We start from the raw sequence: 15,791 nt of genomic DNA on the forward strand, positions 1-15,791 counted from the left end.
TTTTCTATGTTTCTATAACATAAAATTTCCTTGTGGAGAGGGCTTCCCAACTGGGGTCCATGGACTCCTTGCTTAATGGTATTGGTCCATGGCATAAAAAAGGTTGAGAACCTCTGCTGTAGAAGGACCAGGTGACATACAATAATTATATCCTGGTTCTGGAAACATTGTCAATTTTCAGTTTGATATACAAGTTTTGAGCAGGCCATGCATCATTTTGTGTCTGGCCGGGGTAATGTGTGTTCTGAATTAACACAGCACCATAATGATGAAGTAAGCTTAGCATGTCAGTGTGCTCCTGCTTTTCTTCACAAGTTTCACATAAAGAGAGCTGAAAATTCCTTTCCCATTTGAAAGATGAATACCACTCTGTGAAATACTTTAAACCTGCACCAAATAACCTAATGTAGAAGTAATTAAATAAACCATATAATTCCCTGGCTACTCTCCATCCCTGCGAATGATTTTCCATCCACTTGTTCTAATTGGCAGAAAATCATGAGTAGCAAGTACAGAAAAAATATATCGCAGCCCTTGTTTATATTTGAATCACCACGTCTTACCACACCAGTCGGTGTAAGGACTAAATCTTATATAAAATCTATTCCTCCTAAATAAATATCATGGTAACAGGCAACAGCCTCTCTGGGTTTTTTTATTAGCACCAAGAATAATGTCAATCAAGTTTATTAACACTCAAAGCACCTTAAGTGAAACCAAGTAAAGAAAAAGACCAACTTATTAGTTGATAACCTTAAATTGTCAAAGTATACTTCTTTAGTGTTTGGAATGTTTACCATGTCCATAATGATACAATTACAATAATTTATCATTAATCTATTGCATTCATATGCTGGCGTAGTTGCAGTAACATTTCACACTTAGATGGGGAATTTTAATGGTAATGTTTGTTAATCAGTGAAATGATTAAATGCCACCTTTTGGTTTAACTCAGATATTCTTCAATATGTGCATTCCACTCTCTTCAGAGAGAATAGTATTTATGTAGAATATTTAAATAAGAGAATTCCAGCAACATTTTCTTCAGGATTTAATTTTAACAGGACATGCATGGGTTTCCCAGATATCCTGAAACTTGACACAGGGCTGAAGAACAGTTCATGGGCTCAATGAAAATTAGGCTTTCAAACAGGGTATTGCTATTACAGAACTCACAGCTGCTTCCTCACCTTTTGCTGGGGAAGAGTTTGAGGAGTGTAATCAGCTTGATTTGTTCTCTTCAGAGCTATGAGACATTTCAGGATTGGCAAAGTAGTGGGCTACCAGATATTGAACCATGTAGGGTCAACATCAGCAGCAGTTCTGGGAAAACCTGAACAGAGTGAGGCTGCTAGAGGCACTACCCACATAACCAGATACAGAGGCAGAAGTTCCGCTTTCAAAAGTGGCAATGCTTGTGAAACTGAGGGTGTCGCATCTTCTGATGCTGGAATCTGGAGCAGAGAAAATAAACTAAACTCAGCAGGTCAGGGAGCACCTATAGGAGCAAAAATAATGTCAGCATTTCAGGTCATGGCCTTGCATCAGGACTGAGAGTATAGAAGGAATATAGCCAGTGTAGAAAAGTGAGAGAGACATGACTCAGAGGCTGACATGTGAGAAGTGGAACCACAGAAGTTGTGTGTGATACTTCAAATAATTTCTTAACTTTCTGAAGGTTTCTACATTTTCTATCCCTTTTTTGTACAGTTATTAAGATATAAAAATCCCATGGCGTTCTCTAGTCTATCTATGGATATGCATTACACATGTACTCCTTGAACTCTTCCAACGTTTCTGCAATCATTTACCATTGGATTTCAAAAGTGGAAGAGTCTAGGAACAGAGGAAACAGCCTCAGAGTAGAAGGACTTACCGTAAGAGATGAGGAGGAATTTCTTTATCCTAAGGGTGGTGAATCTGGAATTCATTGCCACAGATGGCTGTGGAGGCCAAGTCATTGGGTATATTTAAAGGTTCTTGATTATTAAGGGCATCAAAAATTATGGGGAGAAGACAGGAGAATGGGGTTGAGAGCGAGAATAAATCAGCAAAGATTGAAGGGTGAAGCAGTCCTGAAAGGCCAAATGACCCAATTCTGCTCCTTTGTCTAATGGTCTTATCGATTGCTAGCTCTACCTTCACCAATTTTCTGCTGCCTTCAATAATAACCCTTTCATCAAAGGACCCTAGAATTTGATATTTGGGACCAGTGTTACAAAATATGGAGGAGGCTGTGTCTCCAATATGGACATCCCACAGCTGTAATTATTGCCAGTATCTGCTTGTAAGCAGAGTCCAGTGCCCCCTTCAGAAGGAACCTGGTCCACTGAGGATTTATCATCTGTGAGAGTCTTACATGACAGCAATGCTACACTTGCCCATTCACCTCCTCTCTTACTTCTGTTCAGACCCCAAACAGTCCCTCCAGGTGAGGCAAAAGCTGCAAATGTGTTGGGTCACCTATTGTATCCAGTGCTCCCGATACAACCACCCCTACATTGGTGGGGACCACTTTGTTGAGCTCCAATTTCCTGGTGGCCAACCATTTTAATTCCTATCCCCATTCCTGTTCCAACATGTCCTCTTCTACCATGATGAGGCCACTTTCAGGGTGGAGGAGCAATATATATTCTGTCGAGGTAGCCTCCAACCCAATGGCATGAACATCAATTTCTCCTTCCAGTATTTTTTTTTCTTTTTTTCTCTCCCCCTTCCCTCTTCTTCTAATCCCCAATCTAGTCTCTTACCTCCTCCTCCCTGGTGCCTGTCTTTCTTCCCTTTCTCCCATGGTCCACTATCCTCTCCTATCATATTCCTCCTTTTCCAGCCCTTCACCTTTCCCACCCACTGGGCTCCACCTAGCACCTTCTAATTTGTCCTCCTCCCCTTCCCCCCAACGTTTTTAAATTCTGGCATCTTCCCCCCTTCCGTTCCAGACCCGATGAAGGTTCTTGACCCGAAACATCGGCTGTTTATTCATTTCCATAGATGCTGAGTTACTCCCACATTTTGTGTGTGTTTTTCATGTTCTGTAGTTGTCAATAGGGAATGTGCAGGTCCCCTTCCTCTCCCTAGCACCCTGTACTCTCCTGCAACAAGGTAAAGAGTTGATCTATGCCAGTAGGGCCTGAATTTGATTGACAAGTGTGATGCATTTGGTCATGATGGCTGTCCAAGATTTATTTATACAGCATGGAATAGGCCCTTCCAGCCACACCGCCCAGTAACCTCCAATTTAATCCTAGCCTAATCATGAGACAATTCACAATGACTGATTAACCTACCAACTGGTACGTCTTTGGACAGTGGGAGGAAACTGGAGTTGGAGGAAACCCATGCGGTCATGGGGAGAATGTACAAACTCCTTCCAGGCAGCTGTGGGAATTGAACTTGGGTTGGTGGAACTGTAGAGCATTGTGCTAACCACTATGTTACAGTGTCACCCTGCTAACCACGCTGAAGGTGACCAAGATGGCTGGAAAACCAGACATGCAAAAAAGTACACAGAGAAATAATGGGAGGTGCCCTTAGAAGTTAAGAAGTCTTTTGAAGGAGTATGTTGAACTGGGAGTCAGCTGAGGGTCATAATATTGCACCCACTGTTTTTCCTGACTTGATTTGGTTGCTAAAGCACTTAATGCATTGAAGATAAGATTGTGACACAATGTGGCTGTTAATTCGTTATCCACTTCCAGCCACAACTGCATCACAGCTGCATGATGCATCATCAAATTGTGGTGTTGCCCATAACTGCCTAAATCCATTACAACGCTTCCCCAGTTTTCAACAACTTTTGGCTATTTCGGCTTCTATCCCTGAAAATGCTTCAACTGTGATTGTAGCACTTAGCTCCCAACCAATAGCATATTTACACCCTACCTGGAAGTAAGGTCATAAGGAGGCGACTCACTGAGACCAGCACAGCCCACTTTGCTCTGGGTTTCAGAATGCGATCACACCCTTTCCCTGCTCAAATAGGCCTGAGTGTGATTCCTGGGGACTATTCATTTTAACTGTGAAATGATTATAATAATTTTTGCAAGACTACGTTGAATGCTCAGATTGTGAACGTCAGTCGATTTTCCTCATCATCTTAGTTTCATAAATTTCCACTAAGATCACATGGCAAAAATAACTCAACATTAAAAAAATTAATTTTACATACAAGTTACATTGCACTGATGATGCCAACAAGCAGCTGTACATTTCATATAAAATTTAATCTCCATAGATTCCATTTTTAATGAATTGATTGTCATAAGCATGCCACTCCCAGTACCAATTTTACATACTCCTGACATACATTTCTAATTAGCTTTAATTGTAGATGAACGAGAAAGAAATTAAATAAGCACCATTAAAGATTAGGCTTGAATTGCAGCCTTCCTTTTTGGTAAAAATTTTTACCATTTCCTTATTCTTTCAAACAAACTTGACATCTGCTCACTTTTCCCCTTTGTAATTGCCCTGCCGTCAGCGTTTCTGAAGGGGCACCAAGGCCAAATGGCTGGCTTGGGTCCACAGTTGTCAGCCAGAAGCTGTATTTATCAGTAAAGTAATGGCAGGTCCCACGAGCTCCTTGGCATTCAATAAAAGGCACCATGCGGAAATCCTGCAGACAACTCCCAGGTGATGTTAGGGACTGACCATCTCCTCCTGCACCCGCACCAGTGTGCTGCAAGGACAAACATAATACACATTTTAAAATGCTAAACCTCTATACCATGCCTCACCCTGGATAAAGAACCATAAAGACGAGTAAGCAATGTATTCAGTCTATAGTTCTCATCAAAAAAAAACTGTTAATACAGGAAATCTGAAATAAAAACAGAAAATGTTGGAAGCACTCAGCACGTAAGGCAGCATCTCGGAAAAACAAGGCAGTTAACATTTCAGGACCTGGATCTATTGACATATGGTGGTGGGGGGGGGGGGGTGTTTGGGCCAGAAACATTAGTTCCGTTTTGCTTTCCATGTACTTGCTGAATGAATCCAGCATTTTCTGTTGCTTTCTCCTCTTCAGAAATCTTTTAATGCACAAAATGTAGCAAAGATAACACGCACAGACTGGAAATTAAGCATGTGGATGCAGCCATATCCACTGGAACTACACTATTCCTTCATCTTTTCCGATCAAGGCCAATGTGATATTTCTTCTAAACATAGTCAAATCCTTGCTGAAAATAGTTCAAAAGAATACAGTCACGGACTGTTATTTTCCCTCAGTTGCCTTTGAAAGGTATTGAAGACAGATTCTCCTCACATGAGACAGATTCCCCTCCGAGATGCTGAGAATGTTGTGGATAGCACATTTAGTGAGTTGGTCACACTGCAGTTTAAGGATCTAAGGAAAGATAGGGAATGGGTGATCAACAGGAAGAGTAGTAGCAGGAAGGTAGTACAGGAGGCTCCTGCGGTCATCTCCCTCCAAAACAGATATACCGCTCTGGAGTCTGTTGGGGGAGATGGTTCATCAGCTGAGGGCAGCAGTAGCCAGGATCATGGCACCGTGGGTGGCTCTGCTGCGCATGAGGAGAAGGAAAAGAGTGGAGGAGCTGTTGTGGTAGGGGATTCCATGGTAAGGGGAATAGAGAGGAGCTTCCGTGGCTGCAAACAGGACTCCCGTATGGGGTGTTGCTTCAGGAAGAAAGTGGGATGAGGTCCTACAAGCTGAATTTAGGGAGCTGGGAGATAAATTAAAGAGTAGGAACTCAAAGGTAATAATCTCAGGATTATTACCGGTGCCACATGATAGCCAGAGTTGGAATAGCAGGATAGCTAGAATGAATATGTGGGTTGAGGGGTGGTGCAGGAGCAAGGGTTTCAGATTCTTGGGGCAATGGAACCGCTTCTGGCGGAGGTGGGACCAGTACCATCTGGACAGTCTACATCTGGACAGGGCTGGGATCAATGTCCTAGGGAGATTTTTTGCTAGTGTTGTTGGGGGGGGGGGGGGCTTTAAACTAATATGGCAGGGGAATGGGAACCCACACAGAAAAGAAGAGGGAAGTGATGCAGAGACCAAAGTCAGAGATAGTGAAGAAAAAAGTAAGAGTAGAGTGCATAAAAGTAAAAGGCAAAAATCGCATAGGTCACTTGATTCTAAAAGGACAATGAGTATAAGGGCACTTTATCTACATGCCCGTAGTATTAGAAACGAGGTTAGTGAACTTGTGGCATAGATCAGTACAAAGGAATATGATTTAGTGGCCATTACAGAAACCTGGTTGCAAAGTGGAGATGACTGGGAATTAAATATCCAAGGGTATCAGGTAATACGGAGAGATAGGCGGGAAGGCAAAGGAGGTGGGGTGGCGCTCTTGATTAGGGATGAGATCAGGGCGATTGTGAGAGACGATACAAGATCTACAGAGCAGGCTGTTGAGTTCATCTGGGTAGAGATTAAGAATAGCAAAAGGAAAAAAGTCACTGGTAGGAGTTGTCTATAGGCCATCTAATAAAAATATTGCAGTGACAGAGGCAATTAACCAAGAAATAACTGAGGCTTGTAAGAAAAGAACAGCAGTTGTCATAGGGGATTTTAACTTGCACATAGATTGGGTGAATCAGGTTGGTCAAGGAAGTCTTGAGGAGGACTTCATAGATTGCATCCGTGATGGCTTTCTTGAGCAGCATGTTAGTGAACCTACAAGGGAAAATACTATCTTAGATCTAGACCTGTGCAATGAGACAGGTAAGATTAACAATCTTGTAGTCAGGGATCCACTTGGAAAGAGTGATCATAGTATGATTGAATTTCGCATACAGATGGAGGATGAAATAGTTAGATCTAAAACTGGTGTATTATGCTCGAACAAGGGAGACTACAATGGGATGAGGGAGGAGTTGGCTAATGTGGATTGGGAGCACAGGCTATTTGGTAGGACAGTTGAGGAACAGTGGAATACTTTCAAAGAGATTTTTCACAATGCTCAACAAAAGTATATTCCAGTCAAAAGTAAGGACAGTAAGTGTGGGGAGAGCCAGCCTTGGATAACTAAGGAAATAAAAGATAGTATCAAATTAAAAGTTCATGTGTACAAAGTCGCAAAGAGTAATGGGAGACTGGAGGATTGAGAAAACTTTAAAAAGCAACAGAGAACACCTGAACAAGAAATAAGGAAAGGGAAGATAGAGTATGAAAGTAAATTAGCACAAAATATAAAAACAAAAAAAGCAAAAGTTTTTATAAATATGTAAAGCAGAAGGGAGTGGCTAAAGTCAACGTAGGTCCCTTGGAAGACGAGAAGGGGAAATTGATATTGGATGATAAGGAAATGGCTGAGGCATTGAACGACTATTTTGTGTCGGTCTTCATGGTGGAGGACACGTCTAATATGCCAAAGAAGGATGTTATGGATGAAATGGGAGGTGAGGACCTCAATAAAATCACTAAAGAGGTAGTGATGAGAAACTAGAGGGCCTGAAGAGTCCCCGGTCCTGATGGGATGCATCCCAGGATGCATTGGCGGAGGTTATAGTAGATGCTTTGGTAATCATTTATCAAAACTATCTAGACTCTGGGCAGGACTGGAAGACAGCAAATATCATGCCACTTTTTAAAAAAGAATGTAGGCAATAGACAGGCAACCATAGGCCAGTTAGCTTAACATCCGTAGTCAGGAAAATGCTTGAAGCTGTCATTAAGGAAGAAATAGCGAAACATTTAGAAAGGAGTGGTTCCATTAGACAGACGCAGCATAGATTCAGAAAGGGCAGGCCCTGATTGACAAACTTACTGGAGTTCTTTGAGGACATAATGAGTGCAGTGGATAGAGGGGAACAGGTGGATGTCGTATACTTGGATTTCCAGAAGGCGTTCGATATGGTGCCGCACAAAAGACTTATAAATAAGATATGGATGCACGGAGTCGGAAGAAGTGTATTGGCTGGGATAGTGGATTGGTTAACCAATAGAGGCAGAGAGTTGGTATAAATGGGTGTTTCTCCAGTTGGCAGTAAGTGGTGAGTGGGGTGCCACAGGGGTTGGTGCTTGGCCCGCAGCTGTTTACCATTTAGATTGATCATTTGGAAGAGGGGATTGAGTGTAGTGTAGCAAAATTTGCTGATGACACTAAACTGAGTGGAAAAGCAAATCGTACAGAGGATGTGGAGAGTCTGCAGAGGGATATAGATAGGTTAAGTGAGCAGGCCAAGGTCTGGCATATGGAATACAACATTGGTAAATGCGAGATCATCCACTTTGGAAGGAATAATAGAAGAGCAGATTATTATTTAAATGGTGAAAGATTGCAGCATGCTGTTGTGCAGTGGGACTTGGGAGTGCTTGTTCATGAATCACAAAAAGTTGGCTTGCAGGTACAACAGGTTATCAAGAAGGCAAACGGAATGTTGGCCTTCATTGCTAGAGGGATTGAATTCAAGAGCAGGGAGGTCATGCTGCAACTATACAGGGTACTGGTGAGGCTGCACCTGGAGTACTGTGTGCAGTTCTGGTCTCCATACTTGAGGAAGGATATACTGGCTTTGGAGGCAGTGCAGAGGAGGTTCACCAGGTTGATTCCAGAGATGAAGGCATTAACCTATGAGGAGAGATTGAGTTGCCTGGGACTATACTCACTGGAATTCAGAAGAATGAGAGGGGATCTTATAGAAGCATACAAAATTTTGAAAAGGATAGATAAGATAGAAGTAGGAAAGTTGTTTCCATTGGTAGGTGAGACTAGAACTAGGGGACAGTGTCCCAAGATTCAGGGGAGAAGATTTAGGATGGACTTGAGGAGAAATTGTTTTTCCCAGGAAGTGCTGAATCTGTGGAATTCTCTGCCCAGGGAAGCAGTTAAGGCTTCTTCACTAAATATATTTAAGACACAGTTTGATAGGTTTTTACATAGTAAGGGAATTAAGGGTTATGGGGAAAAGGCAGGTAGATGGAGCTGAGTTTATGGACAGATCAGCCATGATCTTATTGAATGGCGGGGCAGGCTCGATGGGCCGGATGGCCTACTCCTGATCCTATTTCTTATATTCCTATGTTCTTATAACTTGGTAGATCTGACTTCTTGGATGGAAGTTCCCATTTCCAAATGCCACTTCTTGCCGGTTTTGGAATTCAGAGTCTGTAGGTTCAAGTCTCACTCCTGCTATTTGGGTGTAATAATCTAAGTTGTTACTGAGGAGAGGTTCAGTATTAGAAATAGTATCTTTCATGTTGATCATCTATGCCCAGTGTCCTGCTGGATATACTATCCCCATCAAAGTGATAAAAATAACCAGATTATCCAGTTATTGTTGAACTAAGTTTGCACATGTTGTTCTTTTACTTACACATTAGCTGTTACACAAGGCTATTATGTTTACAGTCATGGTGTTTAATTTACAGGGAAATAAATAATTATTCCATGAATAATATAGCAGGGATTACAATTATGTAGTTTAGTGAAAATTATCAATACGACACATTTCAAAAATAAATATATATTCAAAAATTTCAGTTAACATATTTCCCTATAGGTGAACATATACTATTTGCTCATTGCTACACAGTGAGCAAATTCGCTTGATTTCAATGTTGCCGTGCTTCAGAATATTCTAGATTTTCTCTCTCTGGTGTAAAATGAAATCATTTTTGATTTCCAATACGGTGGAGCCACAATATATAAATGACCACAGGAGAAGCACCAAGTTTCGAGATAAAGACCAACAATTTCTAGTGACAGTCAAGCAGAATCAAAAAGAATCAGGTTTATTTTCACTGACATATGTTGTGAAATTTATTGTCTTGTGGCAGCAGTAACAGTGCAAAACACAAAAACCTCCTGAAGGTTACAAGATATACGAAGTAAGGCAAAACGTGAGGTGGCACTCATGGTTTGTTCAGAAATCTGAATGGCAGAGGAAGAAGTTGTTCCAAGAAGTGTATGTCTTCAATTTCACACTTGACTACAGTCTCCAGCTGGCACTTCCCATTTACCATTGTGTCTAAGATCTTACCACATTGAATCCAATACTTCAATAGCTTCTTTGTGAGCCATTATGCATTTATCTCATAGAATAAGTTTACAGTCTTCAGGATTTTTGTTCTTTGCAACTCCATGATCAATATTATCTGTTAAAGTCAATACATTGTTAAATTTAAAAATTAAAAAGCCAAATTTATAGTTTTCTCCTCAGTGAAACTGTTGAAGTACCTGATAATGCAACCAGCCCAGAGTAATTATTCTGTCTTTGCCCAGAGTAGATCAATAAGCAAAGATCTTTTCCACTCCACCAGACGCATCATAAAGGAACCATACTTCTGTAATTGTAAACAGCCTCTCTAATGGTATCCTGGTCATTTCCTACTAAATGTATCTCACTAACTTTGTTTTATTTTCCTCAAATATATTCATCTATCTGATTGAAATCACAGCTGGTTTCCCACGGAAACTCGGTGAAGTAATTTTCAATTTCTCTTTCAGTTTCAAATGGACCAAAAATACTTGGATCAGATCCTTCCCAAATACTTAGCACGTCAAATGTTCAGTATTTCATATCTCATCAATTTTCAATTGAGAAAACTAAAATTAGGCCTCCTTGACCCCTTTTTGGTAAAACAAAAACTATAGTGAACATCCTTGTGCTAAATCTAATTTAACCCAGAAATTTTAAAACGTGCACACACTGACACTCTATATTACTTTACATCTTCAGATATATAACAATAGTGCATCTCATGCTCGTAAAGTGCCATAGGGTATCGAAGAATATAAATATGTAATCATTTATTTGCAGAACTAATGCACCAAGTGATAAATTGGTCAACAGAAGTGAAGGTGATATTTTTCCAGTATCAAAAAAACCAAGCTGATTGTGAGTAGGCAGCTTGGTTTGCACACCAGTGAGGAAAAACAGCTGTAGGTTAATTTTTATGACTTTGGTCATAAGTGTAACAAAGTGCATGAATTATTTTTAAAAAACAGCTTACCATTAAGAATGAATATCCAGTCCAAAGGCTGCTCCATCCGGAAGGGCAAGGAGGAATAGTCTGATCCTGGCTATGTACGGCCACAGCTACAGAAGGTACCTCGCAGACAGAGCACCTGCTGATGTGAGGACGTATCTCATGTTCAGTGATTGGACTCGTGGGGATAGGTGCGGTGGTCGATAGCCAATAGGATTTGTCGTTTCTAGTAGCATAGTGGCAAACTTCATCAAAGCTGCAATGTGCAAATGGCAGAGTACTAAACATTGGAAGACAAGAGCCAGCTAGACCTGGGAGAATAGTAAGATTGAAATAGTAGTTATCAAAACTATCAGATAAAAGCATCGGAAGTAATATTAAATATCCTGAAAACAGGCCATTAGAAAGAGCTTCTGTGCAGACACAAAACCAAAGAAGTTTCTTTTTATAATCAAACACATAGGCATGTACAAGTGACGCTGACATGCAGACAGAATTAAACACATTTGGTTAACAATTGCACATCCACCTGCTGCAGTCCATTCTACCCAGATGATCAGACCCATGCACGCATCTTCACATCAGCTTACTGATATACTCAGCCATGAGATGCACAGTCCAGTTTACAGACACCACTTGCCATGCAGAGCACACACTCTCACTTCTGTCATGGACAATGATCAGGCTTTCTTGCAAAGCCGCTTTAGGCTTGCAACAGCAAATTCTTGTCAAGTCCAAAATGACACCTTGTTCCCCCCGAGTGTCAAAACCACACACTTTAATATTAATGCAAGATAATCAGTTCCCAAAACCGGGCAGATGAGGAAGAATTGGGTTTCTCTACAAGCTCCACGTTTTGTTAGCTATTCCAGGGCAGCAAGGAGAGCTATATGTTCAAGTTCATACACAGGTTCCATATTCACCAGCATGACAGACATCAATCACCCTCCTTTCATTTTCTTCAAGTGAGTGGGCCATTTCAGAGGGCATTTAGAAGTCCAGCACTTTTGTAGAATTGTAGAGTGGTTAAAAGGAGAAATAAATGCGGCTTTTTGAAGTCTGGATGCCAAGCAGTTTTCTGGCACCACTGGGAGGGAACCTTTAGCATGGGCAGAGCTGTGTGTTAACATGGAACATTCACAGTCTAACCAGTTTCCAAGAAAATGACACCCAGGAAAAATTCTCATTTAATGCCATGTGTAAATGAAATTGGATGGTGCATCCACAACATTGTTGCTGCTATCATTAAGAGCTGTACTGAGATTTGTGTACGTCTAAGGAGTGCCAAGAATAAAAGTGAAAAGATGGCAAGATGACAGAACCAAAAAAAAAACGCTTAAACCTACCAAGATTTTGACTGTAAGAATTTTCTTGACCCTCCAGAAAAAGCAAGCTGTACCCTCGCCAAAGGGTTGTCTTATTTTGAGGACAAGAAGGTATCTGTGTTGACTGGCTGTGCACCACAATCAGAAACCCACCAGAGTCTGGAAGGCAGTGACCCTGACCTCCTGGTGGCCCTTGATCTCCAGGGGGGCCTAAAGGAAAGAACAAAAGTAGAACGCATCAATGGCAGTTGTACTGTATGTTCAAAATACTCAAAAATGAGCAACTGGTTTTAATTTTATTGGACTCCGTTATATTGGTTCTGATTTTGAAGATGCATTGGAGTTGAATCTCAAGAAGTTGTCTCTTTTGTGCTATTGGATCAAGTTTATTATCACTAATATATGTCATAAAATTTGTGGCTCTGTGTCAGTAGCACCATGCAGGCATAACAAATTTCCAATAACATTAATTAATTAAATAAACAGTATGAAGAGAAACAGTCTGGTCATGTTCATGGACCCAATGTTCATTCAGAAATCTGATGGCAGAGGGGAAGAAGCTTCTTCAGCCTCCTGTACCTAACCTCCAGGTTGATAGTAATGAGAAGAGGTCATGTCCCAGGTGATGAAGGACTTGGCGTAGATTGGGAGACCGCTTCAGCAAGCATCCACACTCCGTTCACCAGAAAAAGCGGGATCTCCCAGTGGCTACCCATTTTAATTCCACTTCCCATTCCACCATGTCCATAGGACCATAAAACCATAAGATATAGGAGCAGAAGTAGGCCGTTTGGCCAATCGAGTCTGCTCCACCATTCAATCATGGGCTGATCCAATTCCTCCAGTCATCCCCATTCCCCTGCCTTCTCCCTATACCCTTTGATGCCCTGGCTAATTAAGAACCTATCGATCTCTGCCTTAAATGCACCCAATGACTTGGCCTCCACCAGCCGCTCAAGGCAACAAATTCCACAGATTTACCACCCTCTGACTAAAGTAATTTCTCCGCATCTCTGTTCTAAATGGACGTCTTTCAATCCTGAAGTCGTGCCCTCATGTCCTGGACTACCCTACCAATGAAAATAACTTGGCCATATCTAATCTGTTCAGGCCTTTTAACATTCGGAATGTTTCTATGAGATCCCCCCTCATTCTCCTGAACTCCAGGGAATAAAGCCCAAGAGCTGCCAGATGTTCCTCATACGGTAACCCTTTCATTCCTGGAATCATTCTCATGAATCTTCTCTGAATCCTCTCCAATGTCAGTACATCCTTTCTAAAATAAGGAGCCCAAAACTGCACACAATACTCCAAGTCTGGTCTCACAAGTGCCTTATAGATCCTCAACATCACATCCCTGCTCTTATATTCTATACCTCTAGAAATGAATGCCAACATTGCATTTGCCTTCTTCACCACCGACTCAACCTGGAGGTTAACCTTCAGTGTATCGTGCACAAGGACTCCCAAGTCCCTTTGCATCTTTGTATTTGAATTCTCTCTCCATCTAAATAATGGTCTGCCTGTTTATTTCTTCCACCAAAGTGCATGACCATACACTTTCCAATATTGTATTTCATTTGCCACTTCTTTGTCCATTCCCCTTAAACTATCTAAGTCTCTCTGCAGGCTCTCTGATTCCTCAACACTTCCTGCTCCTCCACCCATCTTTGTATCATTAGCAAATTTAGCCACAGATGTCAGTCCATGATCTCCTCTACTGCCACGATGAGGCACATTCAGATTGGACAGGCAAAACTTTATGTTCTGTCTGGGTAGACTCCAACGTCATGGCATGAACATCAATTTCTTGAACTTACCTGCCCATCATGTCCCTCTGCTGCTCCTCCCCCTTTTCCTTCTTCCATGGCCTTCTGTCCTCTTCTATCAGATCCCTCCTTCTGCAGCCCTGTATCTCTTTCACCAATCAACTTCCCAGCTCTTTAATTCATCCCCTCCCCCTCCTCCTGGTCTCAACTATCATCTTGTTTTTTTTCCCTCCCCTTCCCCCTCCTTCTAACTGACTCTTCATCTTCTTTTCTTCAGTCCTAATGAAAGGTCTCAGCACTGTACTCTTTTCCACAGATGCTGCCTGGCCTGCTGAGTTCCTCCAGCACTTTGTGTGCATTGCGATAAATTATACAACCTTGAGATTTGCTTACTCGTAGGCAGCCACAAAGCAAGAAACCCGAAAGAACCCAATTAAAAAGGCCAACACCCGACGTGAGAAGAAAAACACTAATCATGCAAACAACTGAAGCAAACAACATCATTCTGAACCAAAACGGAGTCCTCAGGTGTGAACCCCAGAGCAAGCCCAAAGCCTCATTATCAGTTCATCATATTAGCATATTTTCATATTTTTCAATGTAATAATGATTTTGCTTCTCCATCTTAAGGAAGCCAGCTATGCAGTAGAGTGGTGGGTTCATTCTCCAAACTATGTGGAACTCCAAGCCGAAGTGAACATGGCAGCAAAGCATTCAGAATCGAGTTACAGAGCACAGAGGGATTGTAATCTAAAATCGGTGCTATCTCCGGGGAAAAGATCCATTAAGAAAAGTGAATGTGGGAAACAGGACAAATCAGTGCTTATAATACTGAGCAGCAGGGACCCTTCATTAACATTCAGTTCCTGACCTGCTTTATAATTTGAAATAAACAGCAACACGTTAGTGTAGTGGTTAGCGCAAAGCTTTACCACCCCGGTTTTAAGGTATAGTTCAATTCCCACCGCTGTATGTAAGAAATGTATACATTCTCCCCATGACTGTATGGATTTCCTCCAGCTGCTTCATTTTCCTCCCACATTCCAAAGATGTATGGAATCTTACAAGAACGCACTCAAAAATGGCTCCTAACTGAAGCACAATTTACATTTAAAAGAGCGGCTGAAATAGCTGTACCAATGGGAACTGCAGACAGAAACTCAATTGAGCTGCAGTCAGGAATGAAAGACAGCACCAACAAAATTGCAATGCCTAAACAGAAACTGGCCTGCCCAAAAAAATTGTTTTTATCGTTATGGCAGGAGCTCACGTACACCAGAGCAATGCAGATTTAAAGGCAAAACTTACAGAAAATGTAAGTAGGACACATACAAACAGTATTTTGTGCAGACAAAGATAAAAGGACTTCACAGAGAAGGGATAAAGATAAAAAAAATCAAGTTGCAGTTTCAAAACGAGAATATTCTGCATGCTGTGGATGAAAAATATGATAACAATGAGAGTGAAGCGGGACTGAGTAGCCTTGAGATTTACAATGCAAAAACTAACAATGGACAAACAATGTGGCTTACATCAGAAGTGAACAGTAAATTAATTAAAATGGAATTGGACACAGGCTTAACTGTTTCAGTCATTACACAAAATGAGTTTGAATGGCATTTCAAAACTACTAAGCTGAAGTTTTCAGATATTCAACTCAGAATTCTATCTATCTATCTATCTAACTTATACTGGAGAAAAGCTAACTCCTATGTGATTGACATTAGTTACAGTGTAATATAGCAACCAACAAGCCACATTGGGCTCACGTGATAAAGACAGAAGGGCAAG

At 41.3% G+C, this 15,791-nt stretch overlaps 1 protein-coding gene across 1 annotated transcript in view; it reads right to left on the bottom strand.

Annotated features, from left to right (window-relative positions):
• Nucleotides 1-647: 647 nt before the first annotated feature.
• Nucleotides 648-15,791, bottom strand: part of LOC140724601 (uncharacterized) — a 284,720-nt gene continuing 269,576 nt past the window's right edge. Inside the window, exons 47-49 of the mRNA XM_073039025.1 lie at nucleotides 12,253-12,441; nucleotides 10,931-11,217; nucleotides 648-4,678 (exon numbers count right to left, since the gene is read on the bottom strand). Coding sequence (XP_072895126.1) covers nucleotides 4,418-4,678; nucleotides 10,931-11,217; nucleotides 12,253-12,441 — 737 coding nt within the window. The 3' untranslated portion in view covers nucleotides 648-4,417. The remainder of the gene's footprint in view (nucleotides 4,679-10,930; nucleotides 11,218-12,252; nucleotides 12,442-15,791) is intronic.

This window comes from Hemitrygon akajei, chromosome 3 (genome assembly GCF_048418815.1).
Source record: "Hemitrygon akajei chromosome 3, sHemAka1.3, whole genome shotgun sequence".
Classification (NCBI taxonomy): Eukaryota; Metazoa; Chordata; class Chondrichthyes; order Myliobatiformes; family Dasyatidae; genus Hemitrygon; species Hemitrygon akajei.